The 22,238-nt window shown below is 46.9% G+C and overlaps 1 protein-coding gene across 1 annotated transcript in view; it reads left to right on the top strand.

Moving 5' to 3' along the window:
- The window catches only part of LOC115327343 (HHIP-like protein 1), a 34,380-nt gene extending 12,142 nt beyond the window's left edge, over nt 1–22,238 (top strand). The window contains exons 2-5 of the mRNA XM_029988358.4: nt 7,992–8,138; nt 8,991–9,138; nt 18,639–18,775; nt 22,093–22,238. Coding sequence (XP_029844218.4) covers nt 9,002–9,138; nt 18,639–18,775; nt 22,093–22,238 — 420 coding nt within the window. The 5' untranslated portion in view covers nt 7,992–8,138; nt 8,991–9,001. The remainder of the gene's footprint in view (nt 1–7,991; nt 8,139–8,990; nt 9,139–18,638; nt 18,776–22,092) is intronic.

Genomic DNA, 22,238 nt, shown 5'->3' on the forward strand with positions numbered 1-22,238 from the left:
TAGAAAGGGGGGATGGACAACGAAGACTTCCAACTAGCAACAACATTTATTGACCCGAAGTTTGCATATATAGGTGAAGGAGGGGAGGGTGAAAGACGCTACACTGGAAAGTGGGAAAGCGATGGGAGAGGGTGTAGAGCCAGGGAAATGAGGGACGATCCCGTGGAGTAGACATCTTATCGCTTGGAGCCGCGGAAACGAGGGACGTCAGCTCTGGCTCCAGGAAGTTTATCTCCCTCCTGGATAAGCCTATGGACGGGGATCCGAAGTTGTTGTGACTGTGGTGCATGGCGAAGGCCTCCATGATCTCTCGTCCGTATCTTGAGGCGTGACCTCCAATCCTGGTGGTCGAGAAAAGGTCGGCCGAACTGGGTTCGCTGCACTCAGAGGTGTGTTTGGCAATCGGGTGGTAACTAATCTCTAAAGGGTCGGAGGCGGCTTTCTTGACCTCGTTTGCATGTTCCCTCACCCGATCGTTCAGGCATCGGCCCGTCTGTCCGATGTATTTAGCACCACAGGACATGGGAATCGAATACACGCACTCTTTGCAGCAGGTTACATAATTGGTCTGGTGCTTTTTCTGGCACACGGGCGCTGGACCGGGGTTGTTGACCCTTCTACAGATAGAAGCTAATTTGAACTTGCAGGAAAAAACAACGTTGGTGTCGAAGCCGAGCGCAATAGATTTCAGGCGATGTGAGGTGTTGTGTGTGTAGGGGATGCATGCGAAGCGTGACTTAGGAGGGAGGGGTTTGGAGTTCTGCCCCGCGACAAGTCTTTTGATTGTTGTTTCAATCAGGTCTCTCGGGTATCCTACCTTTATGAGGCGACTAATCTGCTTGGATAGGCTGGGGGCGGAAAGGTGCTGACAGGATTTAACCTTTGCCGAAGCAATTAGATTTCGAACGATCCTATTTTTTACATTCCTTGAGTGTGAGCTGTTGAAAGGAAGAACGGGCTTAGAGGACCTCTGCTGGTGAGCCCAGCAGATACCTTTGCTAGTTGGGACCAACCTGAGATCCTACCTGATGTCTACCCCACGGGATCGTCCCTCATTTCCCTGGCTCTACACCCTCTCCCATCGCTTTCCCACTTTCCAGTGTAGCGTCTTTCACCCTCCCCTCCTTCATCTATATATGCAAACTTCGGGTCAATAAATGTTGTTGCTAGTTGGAAGTCTTCGTTGTCCGTCTCCCCTTACTATGTATCTTCCTCATGTATAATTACCGTTACCAACACGCTCGTTTTGTACTTAATTAGCAGGTATGAACATTTAGAAAGTTTCCGTTTCTTCTTAAATACACCAGGCGCGCGCATGAACCATCCTGCTGTGAAAGAGTATTTTTCTCCTATGCACGCTACTGCGATATTTGTACTTTTCAGGGGGGATCGGTAGCCCAGTGGGCTAGCGCACACCAGCTCGAAGCACGTGGAGCGAAAGCTCGCACTTCAGAACCCAGGAATCCTGTGTTCGATCCCCACCCCTGCCCGTTTTGATCTGGATGAGCATCTTACCGGTGTGCGGTCGTGTATCACTACTGCGTGGTGCACGTTAAAGACCCCAGGCTAGCGGTTGTACGGCACTGGCTAAATTGCTTATCTACGGCCGAGGCGCCAGACGCCCGCTGAGGCAGACTAACTTCCGGCTGTACAAACATGCACACAACGCAATTTGTACTTTTCAGAAACCGCGGATCTCGATTCCGCAGGTGTTGCTTCTCCACAGTTCACTCGTGCTCAGTAAAAAGCGCACTCAACGGGGTAACCCTCCGCAATGAACACTTAAAAAAAAAAAAAAAAAAAAAAAAAAAAAAAATGATCATTTTCTAATGCGCTAAACGCAAGTCTGACTGGAATTGGCGCGTGAAGTTGCATATATTTTCAAATAGAATTCTAATCGAACGCTAAAGAGGCTGTCGCACTACGTTGCACCCGTTTTGATAGGGATCGCGAAACAAACCAATAGCGCACATTCAGAGCCCGCGGCTCCGTTTTTTTTTTTTTTTTTAAAGAGCTATTTGCTTGTCGTCGGGCAAGTGTCCATTGTGATGGACACTTTATCGCAGAAGGGGGCTCAAGTTTTCGCAAATGCGTCGCAGTAGTTTTCGTTTCGTCGACTACTGACCCGTTCCCTTATTAACGGTCTCAAGCTCTCATTCCTCGCGCCGCTGTCTGTTCTTAGTTTACTGTTTCTTCGAAGAACGCATTAGGCCATTGTGATGGACATTGAGCCGCCGCGATCATTTTACCAGATTTCGTTTACTTTTTTTACTTCATACCACAGTATAAATTTGAACAATTCGGGCATTGTGAGAGTTCGTTGAAGAGGCACTGACACCATAAAGGTCGTATTTTTGTTGTTGTCTAAAACGATGCAAATTGTATTCATAGACAAAAAAAAAAAAAATACCCCAACGCAAAAAAAAAAAAAAAGATTCCCACGTGCGCGCGCGCCTCTTTATTTTGGCGTTTTCTCTCTTTCCTCTCACCTCCTCGCTTCTTTTTATTTCTGACTTAAAACAATATGAAATTTAGAAGATTTGCAAGCGAAATGTTTATAATATTCAATAACATCATTCGTAAAACATGTTTTTTAACGCAATTGCGAACGCACAACGGCCGTTCTTTTTCCCGAAAATCAAAGTCCGGAGTGATGTCGCCTCCTAGCTTTTTATCCTCCCCCGGAAAACATGGCAGCGCTTGCGGCGCTCGGCACATGTAACACTGAGGGTGATCGGTGAGTCGGGGAATCGTACGAAGGTCTCTTTTTTAAGTGCCCGACGACGTCTCAGACTTCAAAGAGGAATTCGTCAAACGGCTAAAACAACTGGGTGCACCGTAGTGTAGGCTGTGACTCCGCCGTGGCAGCCTTTCACGCAGAACCGGCGCGACGCGGCCCCTCAAGTCTCTCACAAAAGTCTACTGCGCTTTCCCTTCGAGCTCCCACCGTTTCAAAGAATTTGAGATCGCTGAAAGAACTTCAAACTCGACAGTGAAGCGTCGTCTGCTCACAGTGATAGGCGTGTCGGTGCGGTTCGGGGGCGTGAGAGAAACTCGAGTTGCCGGACGACTCGATCTTTGACGTCGCTGCACTGGCGCGGATCACGCGAGAACTTTAAATTTGGCTTTGGGAAATTGTTTTTTTACTTCACAAATACTGAGTTCCGAAGTTTCGAATTTTTAGTGTAATGTCCAGGCATCTAAACACGCACTACAGCCCCGGATGTACACGGCGGCTCTGCGGCAGAGTGTCGAACCGAAATTTTTATCGGTTCGGTTCCGGTTCGGGTTCACGGCTTTCGGTTCGGTTCCGGTTCAGTTCCAGGAAGCAAAAAATAACGGTTCAAACCGGTTTAAACCGGTTCGAACCGGTTTGAACGGCTAAATTGAGAATATATTTTCCGCGTTGTTCTGGCAAAATACACTATTTACTCCGTGAAATGATTAACTATATAGTTTCTTCGATAGTCCGTGCAATTTACTTTTGTTTTAGGTACCAAAAATGATTAAATTCAGTGATTTAATTTCGACGCAAGAGTACAAAAAATCTACATTAACATACATAACGTCGTGTTCATACGACTCCACATCCTTTTGTTTACCAGTAACATATATTTTACCTGAATCAAAATGTTTAAGTACAAGAGCAAAGAGTTGAACTGGTTGGTACATACCTGTAAATAGATCAGCTTCAAATTTAGAACTGTACTGTATTTTATTGTGCTTTCTTCGGGTTTAAGTAAAATTCAAAATTACAAGCTGATCTATTTACGCGGTATAAAATGTTGTCGCAAAGTGTGGTAGGTCGCCTAAAATACCCGTGATTGGTACAACTTTGTGTCGCAGTGCTAACAATGAAATCGTGATTGTGTCCTTGAACTAAGGAATTAATTACATCACATAAAATCATGAAATAAGCACCTCATGCTCATGCTAATTATGAAATAAGGTTCACGAAATACACTTCACAATATATATGTATATGATGACGACCCAACTGAGCTAAAAGCAATGAAATCTTCAGAATGTAAACCAAAGTTTTAAGATAATTCCTTTCAGTCTATTTTTTATAGAAACACCGAGCAGCAATCCAAATGCTTGTTGTTCTAACCAAACACTGTTTACACTCAGCACCGCATGCATGCCACTAATCATGCAGCAAGAAGTAATCGCAATTTTCACTTTAACCTATACGCACCTTCGCATTCAGATCGAATCTGGCCCAAAATAGCGCTTGCCGAAGTGAACATTTTCTTATGCAGAATAAGCTGGCATTGCCTGGCTGTTGAGGTTTGTTCTCGACAAGATGCCGGTCAATTTAATTTGCAAATGAGCATCACCTTTGCTAACTGATGATTTTAACTCGATAGCGTTAAGGAGCTCATGTCGCAGAAAAGCCGATGTCGGTGGCGTGACTGGAAAGTCCTGATTGGTCGATAGGTTCATGACGTCAGAGCTACATACCCTCGTGCAAGAATTTCAAGCAACCCACAATGCTCACGTGAAACGTGACATCACACGGGGAATGAGAGTGATTAAAACATGACATGTAATGCGAATCAAAGGTCGCCGTATGTCTTAAATGATTTCACCTTTGAAACTGATTATTTTGCCTTAAAGAAAAAAAAAAAAATTTAGGTGGGATTCGAACCCACGACCCTTTAGTTACCAGTCGTCAGACGCTTTTCAATAAGAACGGCGCGAGCCTTTGGCACGACAGAAACGTGCTTTTTGGTAAGAGCATTTTTGCAAGCAAAGTAGTTTCCGGAGTCATGCTTTTTGGTCTGCGCCAAAAATTCAGGGAAGAGGAACCTTTACAACACAGTATGTTTTTAAAACGTCATGTTAATAAGTCGCATTTGGTAATGTCAGTACTTCTATTCTCGGGGACATCTTTCGGATGCGGTTCAGCAAACACGAAAAAAATATTTGGGTGCCTCAATAATGTAAAATCGGTCTTGCAACATTTTTTTTTGTACGTTCAATAAATAGTGTTAAGAAATAACCCCTAACGTTGATATAGCTTGCGGAAACATCCATTAGTCTTCCCCTAATAGCAGATGCCGAAAAAATAAAGGAAAGAGACAGCTGTCGAAATCTCCTCAACTCGAAATTTAAACAAGCGGCCACGTGATCTGATACCGCCAGTGTTCATCACAGTTATGCTCTAGGCGGCTAGGGTTTGCAAAGCAAAAGCTTGGGCTGAGCTTCAGATATTGTTAGAGTTGGGCTATTATCATATTTGACTGAACATGAGCCGTTACCCGAATGTTTGGCGGTGCTGATTGTCATGAACCCAAGCACTCGACTAGGGGTTATGAAAATCGCTTACGTATAGAAAGCACATATAGAAAGCACAGTCGCCAATGCATCAAGGAAACTGGGTTTCTTGAAACACCACATTCATTCCGCCCCACAATCGACAGAACTTCTTGCTTACAAAACTATTATCCTTCCGAAGCTAGAATATGCTAGTGTAATATGGAATCCTCACCAAAACTACTTAACGCTACAATTAGAAGGTCTACAGAATAAAGCTGCACGCTTTATCTGTCATGAGTTTTCGCCCCTAACAAGCGCCACTGGTCTAAAAAGAAATTTGGGTTTATACCCGTTAGAAACGCTGCGCAAAATTGCTCGTTTATGTTTTTTTCATCAAATATATTACGACGAAACACTATTTAGCAAATTCTTATGTTCGCCCGCACAGTTCACGTCTGCTAGGCTTGATCACTCGTGCAAAGTGGAACCCATTAAATCACGCACCAACTTGTTTACGTTTTCTCCACTCGCATTATCTATAAAAGACTGGAATAGTCTTCCTAACGACGTTGTAATTTTATCTGACCCGAATCGATTTAAGCAGAGGTGTGAAGAACTGTTTTGTTAATTTGTTGTTCCCTGATATCCTTTTGTATTTTTAATAATCGCCTTCTATCCCATTGTTATTTTTGTTGTATTTTAGAGTACGGAATTCGCTTATGTTCATCTGTTGGTTTACATTCTGTGTGTATGGCGTTTGCTGTGTTTTCTATGTGAAAACAAGCCCAAGATCATTCTTTACTCATGTAATGTGTATATCGCGACTTTTCCCCATTTTTTGCTATCCCCCCTCATCTAACGCATCGCCAGATGCCTTTGAGGACAATAAATGAAATGAAATTAAATGAAAGTCACGGTGTCACGTGACTCTCGGTGCGAAATCGTGATGTCACGTTATGTCATGCTGTCAACAATGTTATAATATCTAGTGACTTCCTCAAACTAAATCGAGTTGACGCAGTGAGTCACGTGACGTCACGTGACATTACTTGACAACATGTATTGACACCATGACGTCACGTGACAACGTGACACATGGTTAATCATAGTGCCATGAAAACCCACAACTTACCATACTTTTCAATTCTGTATATGACGATTTGATTCATAGATAGAAATACAGCCGCCAATTTTTTATTTCCATAGGTTCAATCTGTGGTACTAACAAAAAAGAAAAAAAAAAGAAATATTACCTTGAACCGTTTTGAACCGGTTACCGCTATATTTTTTTTCGGTTCGGTTCCGGTTCAGTTCCAAGATGGCGGTGAAGATTTCGGTTCGGTTCAGTTCCGGTTCGGCTAAAAATAACGGTTCTGCTCCGGTTTTCGGTTCGGTTCGGTTTTGGTTCGACACCCTGCTCTGCGGTAGCGTGGGCTGGATGATTCGGGCGTTTCGAGGGCCTTCGGCGAGCAGGTTTGGCTTGGCGGTTCGGCAGCGGGAACTGACTCCCGTAAAGATCTTTCCCCCGTATTTTCTGTCGCTTATGTCGAATAAAATGCAGTGCACAATCAACGAATACAACGCCAGTAGCGCAGCGAATGCAATGCGAGACGCCCTGGCCACCCGCTACATTCAGCCCATTCTTGAGTGGCTCCCTTTTGTGCCGTCGACAGGAAGTGCGGCAACCGCGAACCCTCGTTGGGCTTTAACCTGGCTCACTTTAACTCTCGTTGGGCTTTAACCTGGCTCACTTTAACCTGGCTCAGCAGCTACAAACATCCGCAGTGCAACTGTAGTGGCCTAAGTCACTGTAGTTCGAGAAAAGCGTGGGTACGAGCGCGTGACTTCGGAAAGTGCCTCTTATGCACAGGTTCTCGTACAAACAAGAGAATTCTGGTGAGCTATGCCTCACACGCCCCTGCCTTTGTCATTACTGCAGACATATGGGAGATAAAGTATAGGTGGCGCTCACTTTTGAAAAGGGTCTACGCTCGCATAATGTAAGGGGGAATTTAAAAAAAAGAGAGAACGACGTAACCGCCATTATTATATTTTGCGTCGGTAAAAATAACACCAGAACGGCAGTAACAAGGTTAATTTTATATTCTTGTTGTTATGGTCGTAATATGGAGATTATATTTCTGACAATATGTACTTTGCAAAGCGGTGAGCGCCTTCCGAGGCATCGAAAGGAATGCCGGGAACTCAAGGTAGAACCGGTTGTAGCAGACGACGGAAGCGACCTTGAAGGCGACGGCGAGCGGGCAAAGAATGAAGAGCAACTGCGCTACACTCCCGCTTCCTTCAGTGTCACGTGGGGGCAAGGAAGAACGTAGAGGACTTCGCGCGCGATGTTTTGGGATTAAAAAGGGGGAAAAAAAGGTTCGTTTAATATTTGAGACGTACTCCTTTTTTTGCTGATTAGATTTTGTTTCACATGGAAATTATGATAGGACTATTTCAGTTGCAATCATTTTAAGGGTGGTGCGTTGCGTTTAATGTATGTCGGACAAAACAAGAACGAAAGGAAATCGAGAACATCCGGGAAAGTATTTTCTTTCCTAACCTTTCCAGACTTTAAAACCCTACTAATTAAAAAAAAAAAAAAGACGTTTTAAAGAATTTGGGCAGTATTTCGCGTCATCTGGTGGCCACTTTAAACGCCGCCCCTGCCTGCCCGGAGGTCCCGGACGTTCGATAACGGAGCAGTTTCTTGCGTCTGCCTCCAGATGGCGTGAGCCTCCTGTGTGGCGACACTGGCGTCGAACCGGACCGCCTTGAAGAAGAGGTCTTCCTGGTGCAGAGTGGATACCGCTACGGCTGGACCGATCTCAACAGAGCACCGTGCCTGTCACACGACGCCTGCGCGGGAACCGGTAATAATAATAATAATAAGAATAGTAATAATAATAATACCCAACCTTCTTGGACATCTATGCCTCAGGATGTGCACTAAATGAAAATTTCAACTGAGCAACTACAGACATCGCAATGTTACCTGGAAATATTTCAAATTGGAGTCATAAAATATCATTAAGCTGTAATTAAACTTTTGTACGCGTAAAGATTTTATTCCACGGCTCTACAAACGTTTTTTTTTTGCATTGAATGGTATTGGTAACGTTCACAAAATGATTAATTTCTGCTTTTCTACAAAAAGTCGTAATGTTACCGATGACTGTAAGTCTGTAATTGCCTGTGTATCATAAAACGGAAATCATAAAGAATTAAAATATTTCGTTGAAAACCTTTTTGCCACGGAATGTCCCAGAAAGTTGGTCATTGATAATAATAATAATAATACTAACAATAATAAAGTTTATTTTCCATAAACTATAATAAGGGACCCAAGGAAAATAACTGGTGTACAGATTGACAAGCTCTGGCATGGGCAGTGGTCACAAAGAATATACCGTGTTGCTTCGCACTGATGTTGAACACAGATGAACTTGGTACGCCAAACAATATCGCCCCATGTGAATCAGGCGTAAGTCAGGTTATGTCCTAGCGCACCAAAGGAGGAATTTAGGTGTACTGGCGCAGAAGCCTTTTGAATCATACTAGAAACTCTTCTCCTAAAAAAAGAAAAGAAAGTAATGAAGCGGAGGGAACGGCGTTTGACCTATACCGTGATCCCTACCCACATGAAAGTTTCAATTGTTCAATCATAAACGCGTTGAGCGTTAATTTAACTGGAATCCCCATGAAAGGCATATGGCTTCGTCCAGGTCCCAATGGTATGGTGAAAGACGATCTCCCCGTGTTCCGGTACACACGGGAACAAGGACAGGCCATCGTCGGAGGCATCGTGTACCGGGGCAACGCGTTGGATTCCACTCTGCGAGGGAAGTTCATCTATGCGGATTTTGTGCACGGGTGAGTGAAAGCTCCATGCCTCTGGAGCTCACGGATGTTGATCTCAAGGATGTTGGTCGCAAAGGCGAATAGCCCCACTATACATAGCTTGAATTGTCGGCCATTGTGGAGACCTTGCAGCTCAGCTCATACCTACCTGCTGCATATATACCGCGGATCATCTAATTTGGTTTGCTTGGCAAGAAAGGATATGAACGACCACAAGTATGGCGCGACGACATCACGTGCGAGTCATTTGCATACTACACAATGAACATGGTAATGAACAGCGTACAGAAGACAAAGACACAGTGAAAAAAAAAGAAAAGAGAGGACAAGCTCTTGTCTTGTCTGTTTTCTTCTTCTGCGTATTTGTCTCTTGTGCGCGGTTTATCACATTGCTCGAAGTGTACCAACTCGCCCAACTCACCACATTGCTACATATACTATACAGGGTGTCATCGAAAACCACTAAATCAGTCAATTTTATGGTGCACTGAATCATGCGGGAACCCAAGGGTGCACCAGAGTCACCACTAGTGAAACATTTAAAGCTAGCGGGGGGAAAAGGCGAATTATTTTATTATCAACATCAATAATTATATCATACGGGTTTTTCCGCCACTAGCTTTGAGCCTGTTGCACTAGTTGTGACTTCCGTGCACCCCCGCACTTTCCACGTGCTCCAGGTCGCTCTAAAATTGACTGATTTATGGTTTTCCACAACAGTCAGCAAGTTTTTAATTCGAACGATGGGCTTATTTTCACTAATTGAAGGGTCGACTAAAAATATTTTGTTAATTATTTGACTTATCGTGGGGATTAGCCCCGTATATTATGTCCCCTTAGACGTGTAACTCACCTGCACAAACCGCAGTACTGTACCTTTAACAGACTTTTTTGCTATAAGTCCGTTGTAATTAAAGGTTAAACACCCTGCATAATGATTGAGAGGGGTTTTAATAACGGTGTAGCATAGGTATAATCATAAACAAAAGCTATATTGTTAGGTTACTTGATTATTTCATCTGGAGATCAATCGAAAATCTTACTTTAGAAGTTACGGTTGCTTTTCCCAAGTACTTAGCGTCTGCGTATGAAGTGCCGCAAGATAAGCACACACAGTGCAAGCTTGTCGCACCTTCTTTTTTATTTGCAGAGCTCTCGAGGAAGTTAGCTTAAATTTCTAGATTTGTATTATGTGACGAACTGAAAATAAAAACCAGAACGCGATTTCAGTGAGAAAGAACAGTATGCTTGCTAGGAACTTTAAGTTGTAACCTGAAACGTCTGGTCGGAACATTTCACTGTTAACTTCGTACGCTGCGATAAAACTGCTTCAAAACTACCATAACGAAAGACAAAAAAAAAACAAAAAAAAACATTGTTTACGATTGCTCTTGTTTTGTTGCTCGATCGTGATGTGTGTTTTCTAACTCTGCAATAACGTTTCTTAAGGTTTCTTTCAGCGGATGTTTCTTTCTTAAGACCCGTTCACACACTAGCGTTTTTCGTAGGACCGCGTGCCTTCAAACCTCTTGAAATCTCCTAGGACGAGAGAACACACTAGCACACTGGCGACATCTATGAGATGAGCATGGAACTCCATTTGACTAGAGCAAAGGTTTTTCGGTATTTGCAAGATTAGATGTACGTAATCTCTATAAAAAACAAAACAAAACAATTGTTTATAACATTGTCAAAAGATTTTCAAGCAAAAAAAAATATGCGCAAAAAAGTTGTACAAAAACTGAGTTTTCCACGGCTACCAGATAGATTGCGCCAGTGTGTTATCCTGTCTTAAAGGGGCACTCAAGTGCTTTTTGGAGAAGCTTGTTTTTGGAAGCATATTGTTTGTTGGGCTTCAGTCAATAAAAATGACCAGTTCTAAATGGCAAGGCGCCCTTGTAAACTCACAGCAATAGAAATACACAGGCACTATATCCTCTTGCGGGGTCCATCCCGTGTCTCCACCACCTCCATAGAATTCGACCAATAGAAATAGCGAACTGCGAAAAGATTGCTAAAGTTATTATTATTGCTCTTTTTAGGCACATGCACATTATATTTTGACAACAACGTCAAATCTTTGGCTGTAGGTGACGTAATACAGCTATTATTGTTTGAAAAAGAGCGAACTACGTTTTCTCCTCGCCTTGTTACGCGGGAGTGATGTGCCCACGCACATCACTCCCGGGTGTGCTACAGGCCAGCTGTAGCACACCCGGATCGAGGCACAGCCCCTCGAAATCCGGGTGGCTTGTCACGCAGCTCTGCCGGCCCGGCTGCTTGCGAACGGCGGCCGGGTAGTCACGGCAGCAGACACACTCTGCGACGGTTTCCATCGGCACGCAGCAACTTCATTGGCACCTTAAAACAGAAAACCAGCATCAGCTGTACATATGAGAGGTATAATAAACAGCTCATCACCTACCAGTTGGTGTTCCCAAGCCGCTGGGTTGCGTCGTCGGTTTCGTCGTCTTCCTCCGGTGTCGACATTGAGCATCGCGAACTGTCGTCCGAGTCCGTCGCGTTGGAGGCATCGGCGTCGCGCGTAGGAAAGGCGTCGTAGGAGATTGAGCTGATATCTGCCGTCCGCCGAAGAATTTCCACCTCCAACGGTGTTAGATTTGGCAGGTCCATCTCCGCACGACGCAAGACCCGAAGTAAACAAAATGAGTCCCAACGAGAATCCATCAAATACGCGCACATTCGGAAGATCACTCCGCCGGTTCGAAGGATCAATCCGCCGGGAAGCCGTCACTCGTGATTGGATGGCGCACGCCCTTCCCTGCTGCCTTCCCGTCCGACAGCGCCCCTGACGGCCTCCGCCTAGCTGCAGAACAGCGATCTTTGATTGGATTTTTAATAGGGAAATCGGCCGCCCTTGAATGTAATTTTGGGATTTCTAGGATGCTTAGAGCCCGCAGATTGAGTTATGACAATAAATAGACGATCTCAGAATCCACTTGAGTGCCCCTTTAAGAGATTTTAGGAGGTTTTAAGTCGCAAGTGTGCGAATGGGCCTTGAGTGTACTCAAAGGTTTAGGCTGCGTGAAGTTGTTCAGTCTCCAAATGGCTTGTAATATTTTCACCGTCCAGGGGCGGATCCAAGGAAGGGGGGCGACGCAGGCGGCCGCCCCCCCCCCCCAACGAAGTCGACTCCCCCCCCCCCCCCCCCCCCCCCTTCCCCCTTCTCGGATGGCGATTTGACATGGGTGGACCCGCCCGTGCACAAGAAACCCCCAATGGGAGAATAGTATCTTTACGAATTTTCCGCCCCCCCCCAAAAAAAAAAAAAAAAAAAAAACAGAAAAAAAACAACAAAAAAAAAACGAAGTTCTGGAACCGCCCCTGCCGTGGGCACAGTTCGGCCGATACAGTACAACTGCTATGGTCACTGACGGTATGAGAAATGCAGGAAGGAAGGAAGGAACATACTTTATTTACAGCAGCTCATTGTCCGAGCCGCGTTTTTTGGTTTTACCGCTTCTATATGGTGTTTGTAGTCAGGTTACGAGAAGTGTCCGTCCTAGCTTGCATGCTCGTTGTTGTTGCATGATGTTAATCCGAGGACATGTTCGACATGGTTCTGCAGTTGTTTCCATAAGGTAGCTTGCAGGTCCTGTGGCGGTGCTGCCCAGCTCTCCCACGTGTGGGGGATGTGGAGTGGTAGCTGAGTTTCTTCAAGAATATATGGCGAGTTCTGTGCCCTCGGGCACTCCCAGTATGTATGCCTGTTATCGGGAGGTTGTGCTCCGCACACTTGACATCTGGGCAGTCCTCCGAGGTTGTGTATGTAGTGTAGCGTCATATCACACGGGAGTGAGTTTGTTTGTGCTTGCCGTATGAACGTGGCTTGTCTGCGCGGTGTACTGTGTAGTGGAGTGGGAAATTTGCGCTGCTCCTCTCTCATCTCCTTGAGGAAGGTCCTTCGTTTTTTTCTCTGCTCCGCTCTGTCTTCTCTTGGGTCGTAGGCCTGCGGCCAACCGATTGGTACGCTCGGTTCTGTGTTATCTCGAGACAGGGCGTGCGCCCTTTCGTTCCCTTCGATTGCCTGGTGGCCTGGTACCCACTCGAGGTAGATGCGCAAGTGGGGGTGATTGGTCATGTATTGGGTGAGGAGTCCTAATATGTGTTCAGGTAAGTCGTTTTTAGCGTAAGCCCTGAGCGCGTCCTGGCTGTCCGTTCTAATCGTGAGCTCATTCGTTGTGTGTGAGTGGAGGGTTGCGGCTTCGGCGATCGCCTGTATTTCGGCTGCTGTCACCGATGGGACGTTGGCATGACGCCTGACGACGTGGCCTTTGGGACCCACCGATGCGGTGGTGGCATTACTGTTCGTGAAGCTTGCGTCCGTGTAGTAGATGTCATGGCAAGGGTCTTTTAGATGCGTCGCTCTGCTCTTTCTTCTTTCTGAGTCTACTTCTGGGTGCATATGTTTGGGGATGGGGCGTACTGTAAGATGTGGGATGGACTCCCACGGTGGTGGCGGGGTGGGGATCTCTGGGAGTCGCTCAGTTGAGTATCCAAGACTGCTCAAGATTTTCCGCCCTTGTTGGGATGTGGTCAGTCTGTGTCTCTGAGCCTCTTGTTGGATCTCGGACTTTTCCTCAAGGGTGTTGTGGATAGCTGTGGCGTTCACTAGTGCAGTTGCTGCGTACTTAGGCGTTCCTAGTTCTAGACGGTGACATTTCCGCAGCACTGCTTTAATCTTCCTCTTTTGCGTTTGGGTTAGTTGTGTGTATGGATAAGAGTACATGACTCTGGAGTACGCCGTCGCTTCAACTATTTTCCTGAGTTCGTGCTCTTTCATTCCGCGATTGTAGCGCGTGATACGTGCTATCATGTTGTAGATCTGATTGAGTTGTTTTACCGTCTTTGCGGTCCACTCCGTGCTTTTGCCGTCCTGTTGCCAGATAAATCCTAGTATTTTTATAGTTGGCCGACGGGGTATTAACGTGCCTCCTATGTGGAGGCTCATAAGTTTACGCTGTTCCTCTGCCATTTTCTGTCGTGGGTGGTTTATAACTACAACATATTCCGATTTGTCCGGTGAGCACTGGAGCCCTATGGCGTTTGCGTGTTCGTGGATGATGTTTAGCCCCGTTTGTATTGTTTCTTCTTGTTGTCCCGGGTTGCCTGTCGTACACCAGATGGAAATGTCATCCGCGTATATAGCGTGGTGGAGATTTGGGATGGCGTTGAGTTTAGTCGGGAGGTTCTTCATTGTTAGATTAAAGAGCATCGGCGATAGTATGGAGCCCTGTGGTGTTCCTCTACATAGGGGATACGGTTCAGAGGGTTGACCCTCAGGATCCAGTATTCTCACCGTTCTGTCCTTGAGGAAGTTCTTTACGTATCTGTGCATTCTATTTCCAGGGTTCGTTTCGCGAAGGTTTCTGAGGATAGCCTCGTGCGTGACGTTATCGAAGGCTCTTTTTAGGTCCACCGCAACTATGGTGCGCTGTTGAACCGTGCTGGGGTTGTCGTACACCTGTTCTTTGATCATTTTTGCTACGTCTTGTGTACTGACGTGCTTTCTGAACCCCACTAGGGTGTGCGCCAGCTGATTCGTGGCTTCCAAGTGCCATTCTAGCCTGTTTAATGCCATCTTTTCCATTAGTTTCCCCATGCATGACGTCTTGGATATGGGTCGGAGGTTTGCTGGCGTGTTGGGAAGTTTGCCTGGTTTGGGAAGCATGATTACGTGCGCTTCTTTCCATTCTTCTGGTAGCTCTCCCGTTGCCCACACCTCGTTGATGTGTCGTAGGAGCTCGTCGAGCTTGTTGTCAGGGATGTTTCTGAGCATTCCGTATGTTATTTTGTCCGGCCCCGGCGCCGTGTTGCGCTTTAGCTGGAATAAGGCCGTTTGTAGTTCTGCATCGGTGAAGTCCGAGTCTATCCCTTTGATCTCTTCGCTTTCTTGCGCGGTTTGGACTTCTCGATCTAAGCGGGTTTCTGCCGTTGGTAATTGCTGTGCCATTGTCTGCGTTTCGTTTGGGTAGAACGTGTCCCTGATTTCTCCTATGAGGTCCTTCACGGTGGCTCCTGTGCTCAGCATAAGTTTCTTGAGCGTGTTCCTGGGTTTACGGTGCCCCATGATCGCGCGTAATATGTGCCAGGCTCTGACCGTGTGTAATTGACCGTTCATGTCATCGCAGAGTTGCATCCAGTTTTGGCTGGCCAATTTTTCCGCGTATTCCTGGCTCTCCTGAGTTAAGGCCAGTATTCTCGCCTTGAGGGTTCTGTTGTTCTTTCTCTTTTTGAGGCGTTTTGTGAGGTTTCGTCGCTTCGTCCATAGAGTCATTAGGTGTTGATCGACCGTTGGGTGGTCTTCTGTGTTCGCAATGTGTTTGGTGTGACGGTTGACCGTCTCTTGGATCGCTTCTGTCCAATCTTTGCATCCGAGGTGCTTCCAATCCACCCCTTGAAGTTCCTCTCTGACCTTGTGCCATGCCGTCAGCTTCGTCGTTCTGAGACGTTCTTTCCGTCCCCTTTTCCTTGGAGTGATTTTTATTTCTATTATTTGGTGATCGCTGCCGAGCGCATCTCCTGTGTTCTCCCACGTCGCCCTGAGTGGGCCCTGAATCCACGTTAAGTCCGGAGAGGTGTCCGTTTGGTGCGGTCCACCAGTGCGCGTTGGCTGCGTCGTATCATTTAGGAGGGTCATACCTTGATTGGTTGAGAAGTTCTGTAGCTTTCTTCCTAGTGGCGACGTGACCGCATATCCCCAGGATGGGTGTTGACAATTGAAATCTCCCAGCGTTACCACCGTGTCCTTATCTCTGTTGGGTCCTAGTTTCATGTCCAGGGGCGGGAGGCGTGCAGTAGGTTGGTTAGGTAGCCAGTAACTGTTGATTATATGTAGCCTTTGCTCTCCCAGGAGTGTGCTGGTTGCCACATGCTCCATTGTGGGTGTGTTGATTGCCGTTGTATCATACTGTATAGAGGGAAGGTCGGCATCTCGTCTCCTGATGTACGTGGCTACCATAGTAGGGGTTATCATCACGTTCTGCCCGGTAACCCGTTGATTGTGTTGGATACTCGGTTGCGTGTACATGTCGTACCCCTGTATGGCGTGAGCTCCGTTTGTTTCCTGCAGGACTATTATGTCCGGTTGTGTTCCAATTATTTGCATATGTTGCAAGAGGTGACTCCTTTTTCGTCGGAACCCTCTGCAATTCCATTGCCATATGATTATTTCGTCGTTTTTGTCTCTTGAGGTTGTTTTTGCTTGGTACGTCGTTGGTGTGCTGTTGTGTGGCGGGTTTGATTGTTGTCCCGCGTTTGTGTTATTCATTGTCATGTTGTTCCATGTTCGCGTTGACGGGTGCGGGCATAGCGGCGCGCTTGTGTGGTCTGAGTTGCTCCTGGTGGGCCGCTAGTTCTGCTTGTATTGGTGCTAGCGCCAGTTGGATCATTTGTTGGAGCATCGGGGCAAGTGCGGTTAAGATGGTGGGTATGGACTCTGCTATTATACTGGATATCTTTTGGCGTAGTTCGGTGTAGTCATTTGTATTGGTTTGCTGGTATTCTTGCGAGGGCGGTGGGCTTGGTGCTTGTATTGTGGCGGGTTTTAGAACCGTTAGTGAGGAGGGAGAGGGTTGTGAGGCCGTGCCACTCAACTGAGTGTCCATGGGTTGTGCCACTCCCTGCATGTTCGGGACCACCCGTGGGTGACTGCTACTGCTATTTTCCTGGTGGGCTCCTGTTGTTTGTCCTCCTTGGCCATGTGTTCTGGATGCCTGTTTCTGGAACCACGGGTTGTGTGAGGGTTCTTGGAACCTGGTCCGTTTTTGTTGGTCGTGTTGTAGATGTTGGGGTTTTCTTTGATTTGCCCTACTGCGGCTTCTGGCTCGTTTGTCGAGGGTCACATTTTGCTTGGCAGTGTTGGATCCCCTACCCCTGCTGTAGCTTCGGCTGCGGCTCCTGCCTCTGCTGAGGCTGCGCGATGGGGCATCTAGTAGCTCAAACCTGTTGCTTATTGGGAGGTCCGGCCATTCCTGCGGGTTCTGCTTCGGGTTTGTGTCTGGTGATGGTTTCGTGTTCAGTTGGTGGGCTCTTGCTTGACGTGCTTGACGTGCTTCGAAGCGTTCCTTTATAGCTTCCGCTACCGCCTGTTTGGCTGGGCATTGCGGGTCCGTGGCGGCGTGATCACCTTTGCAGTTGGCGCATCGTAGCTCGCAATCGTGCGGCGTCTCGTTTGGATTTTGTTGCGGCGGGAATTGTTTTCCGCATGCTGTGCAGCGTGTGTAGTCATTTTTGCACGGACATACGTCCGAGTTATGTTGGAGACTGAGGCAGTGCGCACACTGCCTATTCCGTTGTCGCGGTGGGTACATGCGGTACACTCCCGAGTCGTATATGGCGTACCTTGGAAGCGACGGACCCTCCACGGTGATGAGAATGGTTTTCGTCGTACCGAGTCGCCTGAATCCCAAGACCGTTCGGTTCTGTACTCTAAGGTTCTCCTTAATGATGTCGTCAGTTGCGTCCAGCGGGATGCCGTGAATTACTCCTCTCGCGTTTTCTGCAGCGTTCGCCACGTATGCACTGATGAAGTGTGTAGTGCCCACTACTTGAATTCGTTGCGTTGTCAGGATTTTTTGTACTGCCGTAGCTCTGTAACTGTCCACGATGAGGAGATTCTGCGGCGCTCGGAGTTTGAAGTAGGTGTCTGCACACTCTTGTTTGGTGAGGGCTGCCGCCATTTTGAGGGCGTTGGTTAGTGCGGCGAGGCCTATCGAGGCGAGGTGCTCGTTGTTCGTCAGCTTCAGCACGACCGTCGTCGCCTTGATCTGTCTTGGTGCCGGAGTGGCGAGTTTCCACTCCGTTGTTCGCGAAGTTGAAGAATCCTGCACGTCCATGATGGATAGGTGAGCGCTATCGGCGGTGCGGACTGTTATAGATGTGCGGGGGACGCCCTGGGCCGTCCCGGGTGAAGCTCCGTTGGCGTTAGGCCTCGCTGCACAGCTGTGCAGCTGCCAGGCTTAGCTTGGTGGGCCGGTGTGGCCAGTGATCGAGGGCTGATTACTCACCCGAAAGTGATCGTTGGGTCGGAAGTTTCAGTTTCTAGGTTGTCGATGATCTCCACTCAACTCCCTGCTGCTTTTCTGTAGATTCCGCGGTGTCGAATTGGGAATATTCGACCTTGAATCGGGAACTTGACATGGGCTACATGTTCCACATCGCCTCGTCGTCGTCGTTTTCTGCAGGAAGCCTCTATCAGACGCCCAGCCTCCAGCACGCGCTCGTTGCCTTCCACCGTGCTTTGGCTGCGCGTGCACTCTCGAACCCGACGTGCCTCAGAAGCGTTATCGAAGGTAGGGTGCACGCGCCGAAGGCGGGAAAACTGATTGAACTTGCTGCAGTTCTCGCCCGGTGAATGACAAAACTTGGGATCTTTAGCATGCACCACGCAGATATCAGTCGCTTTAATTAATGCACCTTGTTGTGGAGCTGGTCTTTGGTGGCAAGCAGAGCTAAAAAGTGGAAACCTCCTTCCGTGGCAACCGGCACAGTTCACTGCACGCTCTGCAGCCGGGGACACCGGGACAGCGGTCTTGGTCGTCGGAAGACATCTGCTTGAAGCCGTGCGACGAATCCGAGGACGCTTTCTCGTCTTTCTACGTCCTGGGGATAGCAACGGACAGCGTAGGTGAGGCACTTCTGGCCGGTTTACGCGACTGTCCGGTCCCCATGTGATCGACCATGTAACGCTCTGAAAAGATGGCGTCATGCTCAAGGTTTTATTTGTTTTTGTTAGTTTAAAACGACGCAAGTATTGTGAAAATCAGCTTGGAACTTGCAGTCCTAACGATGGTACAAAAGGATCGTATCGTCTTGTTCCACTATGGTTTCTAATAGCTTCAGAAAAGCAGAGTGGAGTGAGCCGCGAACATTTTTTTTATCGCTCCATATAGCCGATGACGATGACATTGCGGCATTGGCCGATTGGAATATCGAAGGACGAATCGATAGGTAAAAAGCATAAAGCATGACCATAATAAACCACACCCAGCGTTTCTTAGGCCCATCCCAGCATTTGTCTGACGCCACAACGTAATCAACTTTGTTGGCTATTTAAGTATACTCTTACACAGTACCGTTCGTATACAAATATTCTATCTTGTGTGATGCTCAAGTCTAAGAAAAAAATATTTATAACTAATGGTGTGTATTTGACGTGGTTGCAAACAGTGTTTGTTGTCTGTTGCTACGGTGAGACGAGGTTAGGGAGGTCACATGTGCGCCTTTCTCTTCGTGCTTTTCCGCATGTTGCCTCCAGGATTGTTCGTCGTGCATTGAACCGTCAATAAGGCAGGATTTTTCACTAGCGTTCTTGCTGAAAGCGAACGGTGCCCTAAGCCGCTGGGCGCCTCGCTGCTGACTGCTGTGCTAACTGCTTTGAGCACGGCTAGCCAAGACACAAGATGAACACCTTTCAAGGCTACAGATCATATACCAGGGGTGGTCAGAGAGTTATAATGCAAAGAGACATAAAGTAGCAATTTTTAGTGTAGGGCCGTATTAAAACTAGAGCGTGGCAAGTTTTTATTATTTATTTTATCTGTGGCGGCACGCTACAACGAGCAAAGAAGACGAAGTACACCAGCACGTGAGTATATAGCCACTGGCACGCAGGACCTCGAGATGAGTGGACAATCGGCTACGCAGTCTACATTTTACAACCGATAATTACTTTGGCTCTTTTGTGAATAATGTAAAATATAAATTTGTTAACAAACGGGAACACCTTTTTGTTACACACCTATAAAGCGATTGCTCATTATGCTTATTTATTGTGTGTCCTCTTGGTAAAATAAGCTCATTGGAGTTCGGCTCGAATGACGCCGGAGCAGCCATGAGCAGATCAGTTAGGTATTGGTCTTTCAAGTTGCTGGCTATTTTTTTCTTACTGCCTACATTGCTGAGGAGAGTGCCTCACAGCAGTGCCACAAGGCTGCCAAACCTCAAGCTGTCATTTATTCTACATCTTTTCGTTTGTGGTATTGCGGGAAGGAGGAAAAGGGGGGGGGGGGGGTTCGTTTACTAGAGATCCGCAGGTCGCACTCGGACCCGCGAGAAGCCGCATGCAGCTCGAGAGCTGCAGTTTGGCCACCCCTAATGTTTACGAACACTGACAGCAGAATAAACGCGCATCCCCACATAGCCAGAAAAAAGAAGAAAAAAAAAAAAGGGGAAGGGGGATAAGCAGTTGTTACGTTCAGAAAATAGACGACGTATTATCCAACAGAGAGCACACGTAAGCAAAGACACATCGTGCGATAAATCTAGAACCAGGTTAGGGAGTTTCAGATTGTTTTTGCGGCCACGATATCAGTATCGGATAGCGCGTTTCTACCAATCGGAAGTGTGCTTTGAGCACTCGGCGAAGCGGTATCGCAGCCACAAAAAACTTCCAATAAACTTCCGCTAAAACTTCCAGTAGTGTTCTGTTTCCACCCAATGGGCTTGAACGACGTGACTGTCACGTCGAGCACCTCACGTATCAGATAGTTATGTAGATGTCGCAATCGTCATGAAGTACCCGTTCATTGCCGTCTGACGTAAGGAGGCAGTGATTGTGATAAAATAGTAAGGGTGCAGGCGAGCTGGTGGATGTTAACCATGTTGAATATACCTGAGACTGGGGTAGAAAGGAACATAAAAGTCGAAGAAACAGAAAGATACAGGACGACGTCTCAAAGTCAGCCGAGTTTGAGACGTCGTCCTGTCCCTTTCTGTTTCTTCGACTTTTATGTTCCTTTCTACCCCTGTCTCAGGTATATTCAACATGGTTAGCAGTGATTGTGTCTACTTCAGGTCAGACAAGTCGCACAGGACAATTGTCACCAAGTGACACTGCCAACCATGTTACCAATGTTAGCTTGTGGCCTTTTTTTTTCTTCTTCTTTTTGTGTACGTTTTCACAGGCGAGCTGAAGACCCGAGCACCTTGGTGTGTATGCGCGTCTATCTGTGTCGGCACTTCTCCATATTCTTAAATTCTCGACGCCTACTTGAAAGGGCCTTTGGCCTAGGGTCAGTGTAAATGAGGGCCACTAAAGTAATAATTTTATGAACCATTGTGCCTTGAGGCTGGAAGGCTCTAGCAATGTAGCGGCTTTTATGTAATAATGTAACCGTGTATGGTTGGTGTTGCTGCCTTTGAGTTCACCACCAGGACACGTTAACATACTGTTCTTTTTTTATATACACTTAGTTCTCGGGCACGGGAAAGAGCATTTACCGGCACACGTACACCTGTGAGCGATATGAAGATGAACAGCCCTCTTCTTGTTTTGTCCCTCCTTCAACTTTTGGAACAACCTCTGTTCCAGAAGCGGGCTAGAACGCATAGTTTAGACCCCAAGGCAAGTACCATCTGGGACGTTGAGAGTTAATATAGCCTTAGGGAGCCGTAAAACAGGCAAGAAACCAGGTAAGGTGTTCACCTTCATATTGCCGGCGGGTGTACACGTTTAGGACTTGGGTCGCTCCAGCGTTGGTCGGTGCTTTACCGCCATGTTGCCAGAAGCTATATTTTAGAATTATCCCTCCTCTGATTGAGCATTGTGGGAGTCGGGTACTTCAAAGAGTGGCAACATGGGACACCATATACTAAAGACGCAGACGGTGACGGCTAGGAGCACAAGTGATTAGCTACGAAAGCCGCTTCCAATGCACAGCCTACCGGGTGAGTCAGCTCCGTCCAAAGCTTGAATCTCGTTCCCAGCGGCCGTCATGTTGTAAGCAAAGGTAAAGCGCATGATACAGCTCCACCATCCACCGCAGCGTTTGCCACGGCCGAATTCCGTCATTGCAAGTTGCAACAAAAAAAAAAAAAAAAAAAAGCTACATTTTGAAAGAAATATAGCGTATGGCCACCCTACCTTATGTTCGTATTTTACTAAGGTCTACACTCTCCATTCTCTTCAGTCTCATCTGGAATACTTCTCTCGGTATTTCGCAGGCGAACCGCTCATCATGACAACAACGGATTTGCGAAACGACGCGCCAGCTGGAGTCATCTACCGACTGGAAACGCCCCACTGTAACTCGACTTGGAAAGACCCAGGTGTGACTTTGTTACTCGTTATTTTGATAAAGAACGAATAA

The sequence above is a fragment of the Ixodes scapularis genome, unplaced genomic scaffold (genome assembly GCF_016920785.2).
Source record: "Ixodes scapularis isolate PalLabHiFi unplaced genomic scaffold, ASM1692078v2 PGA_scaffold13__105_contigs__length_92229423, whole genome shotgun sequence".
NCBI lineage: Eukaryota > Metazoa > Arthropoda > Arachnida > Ixodida > Ixodidae > Ixodes > Ixodes scapularis.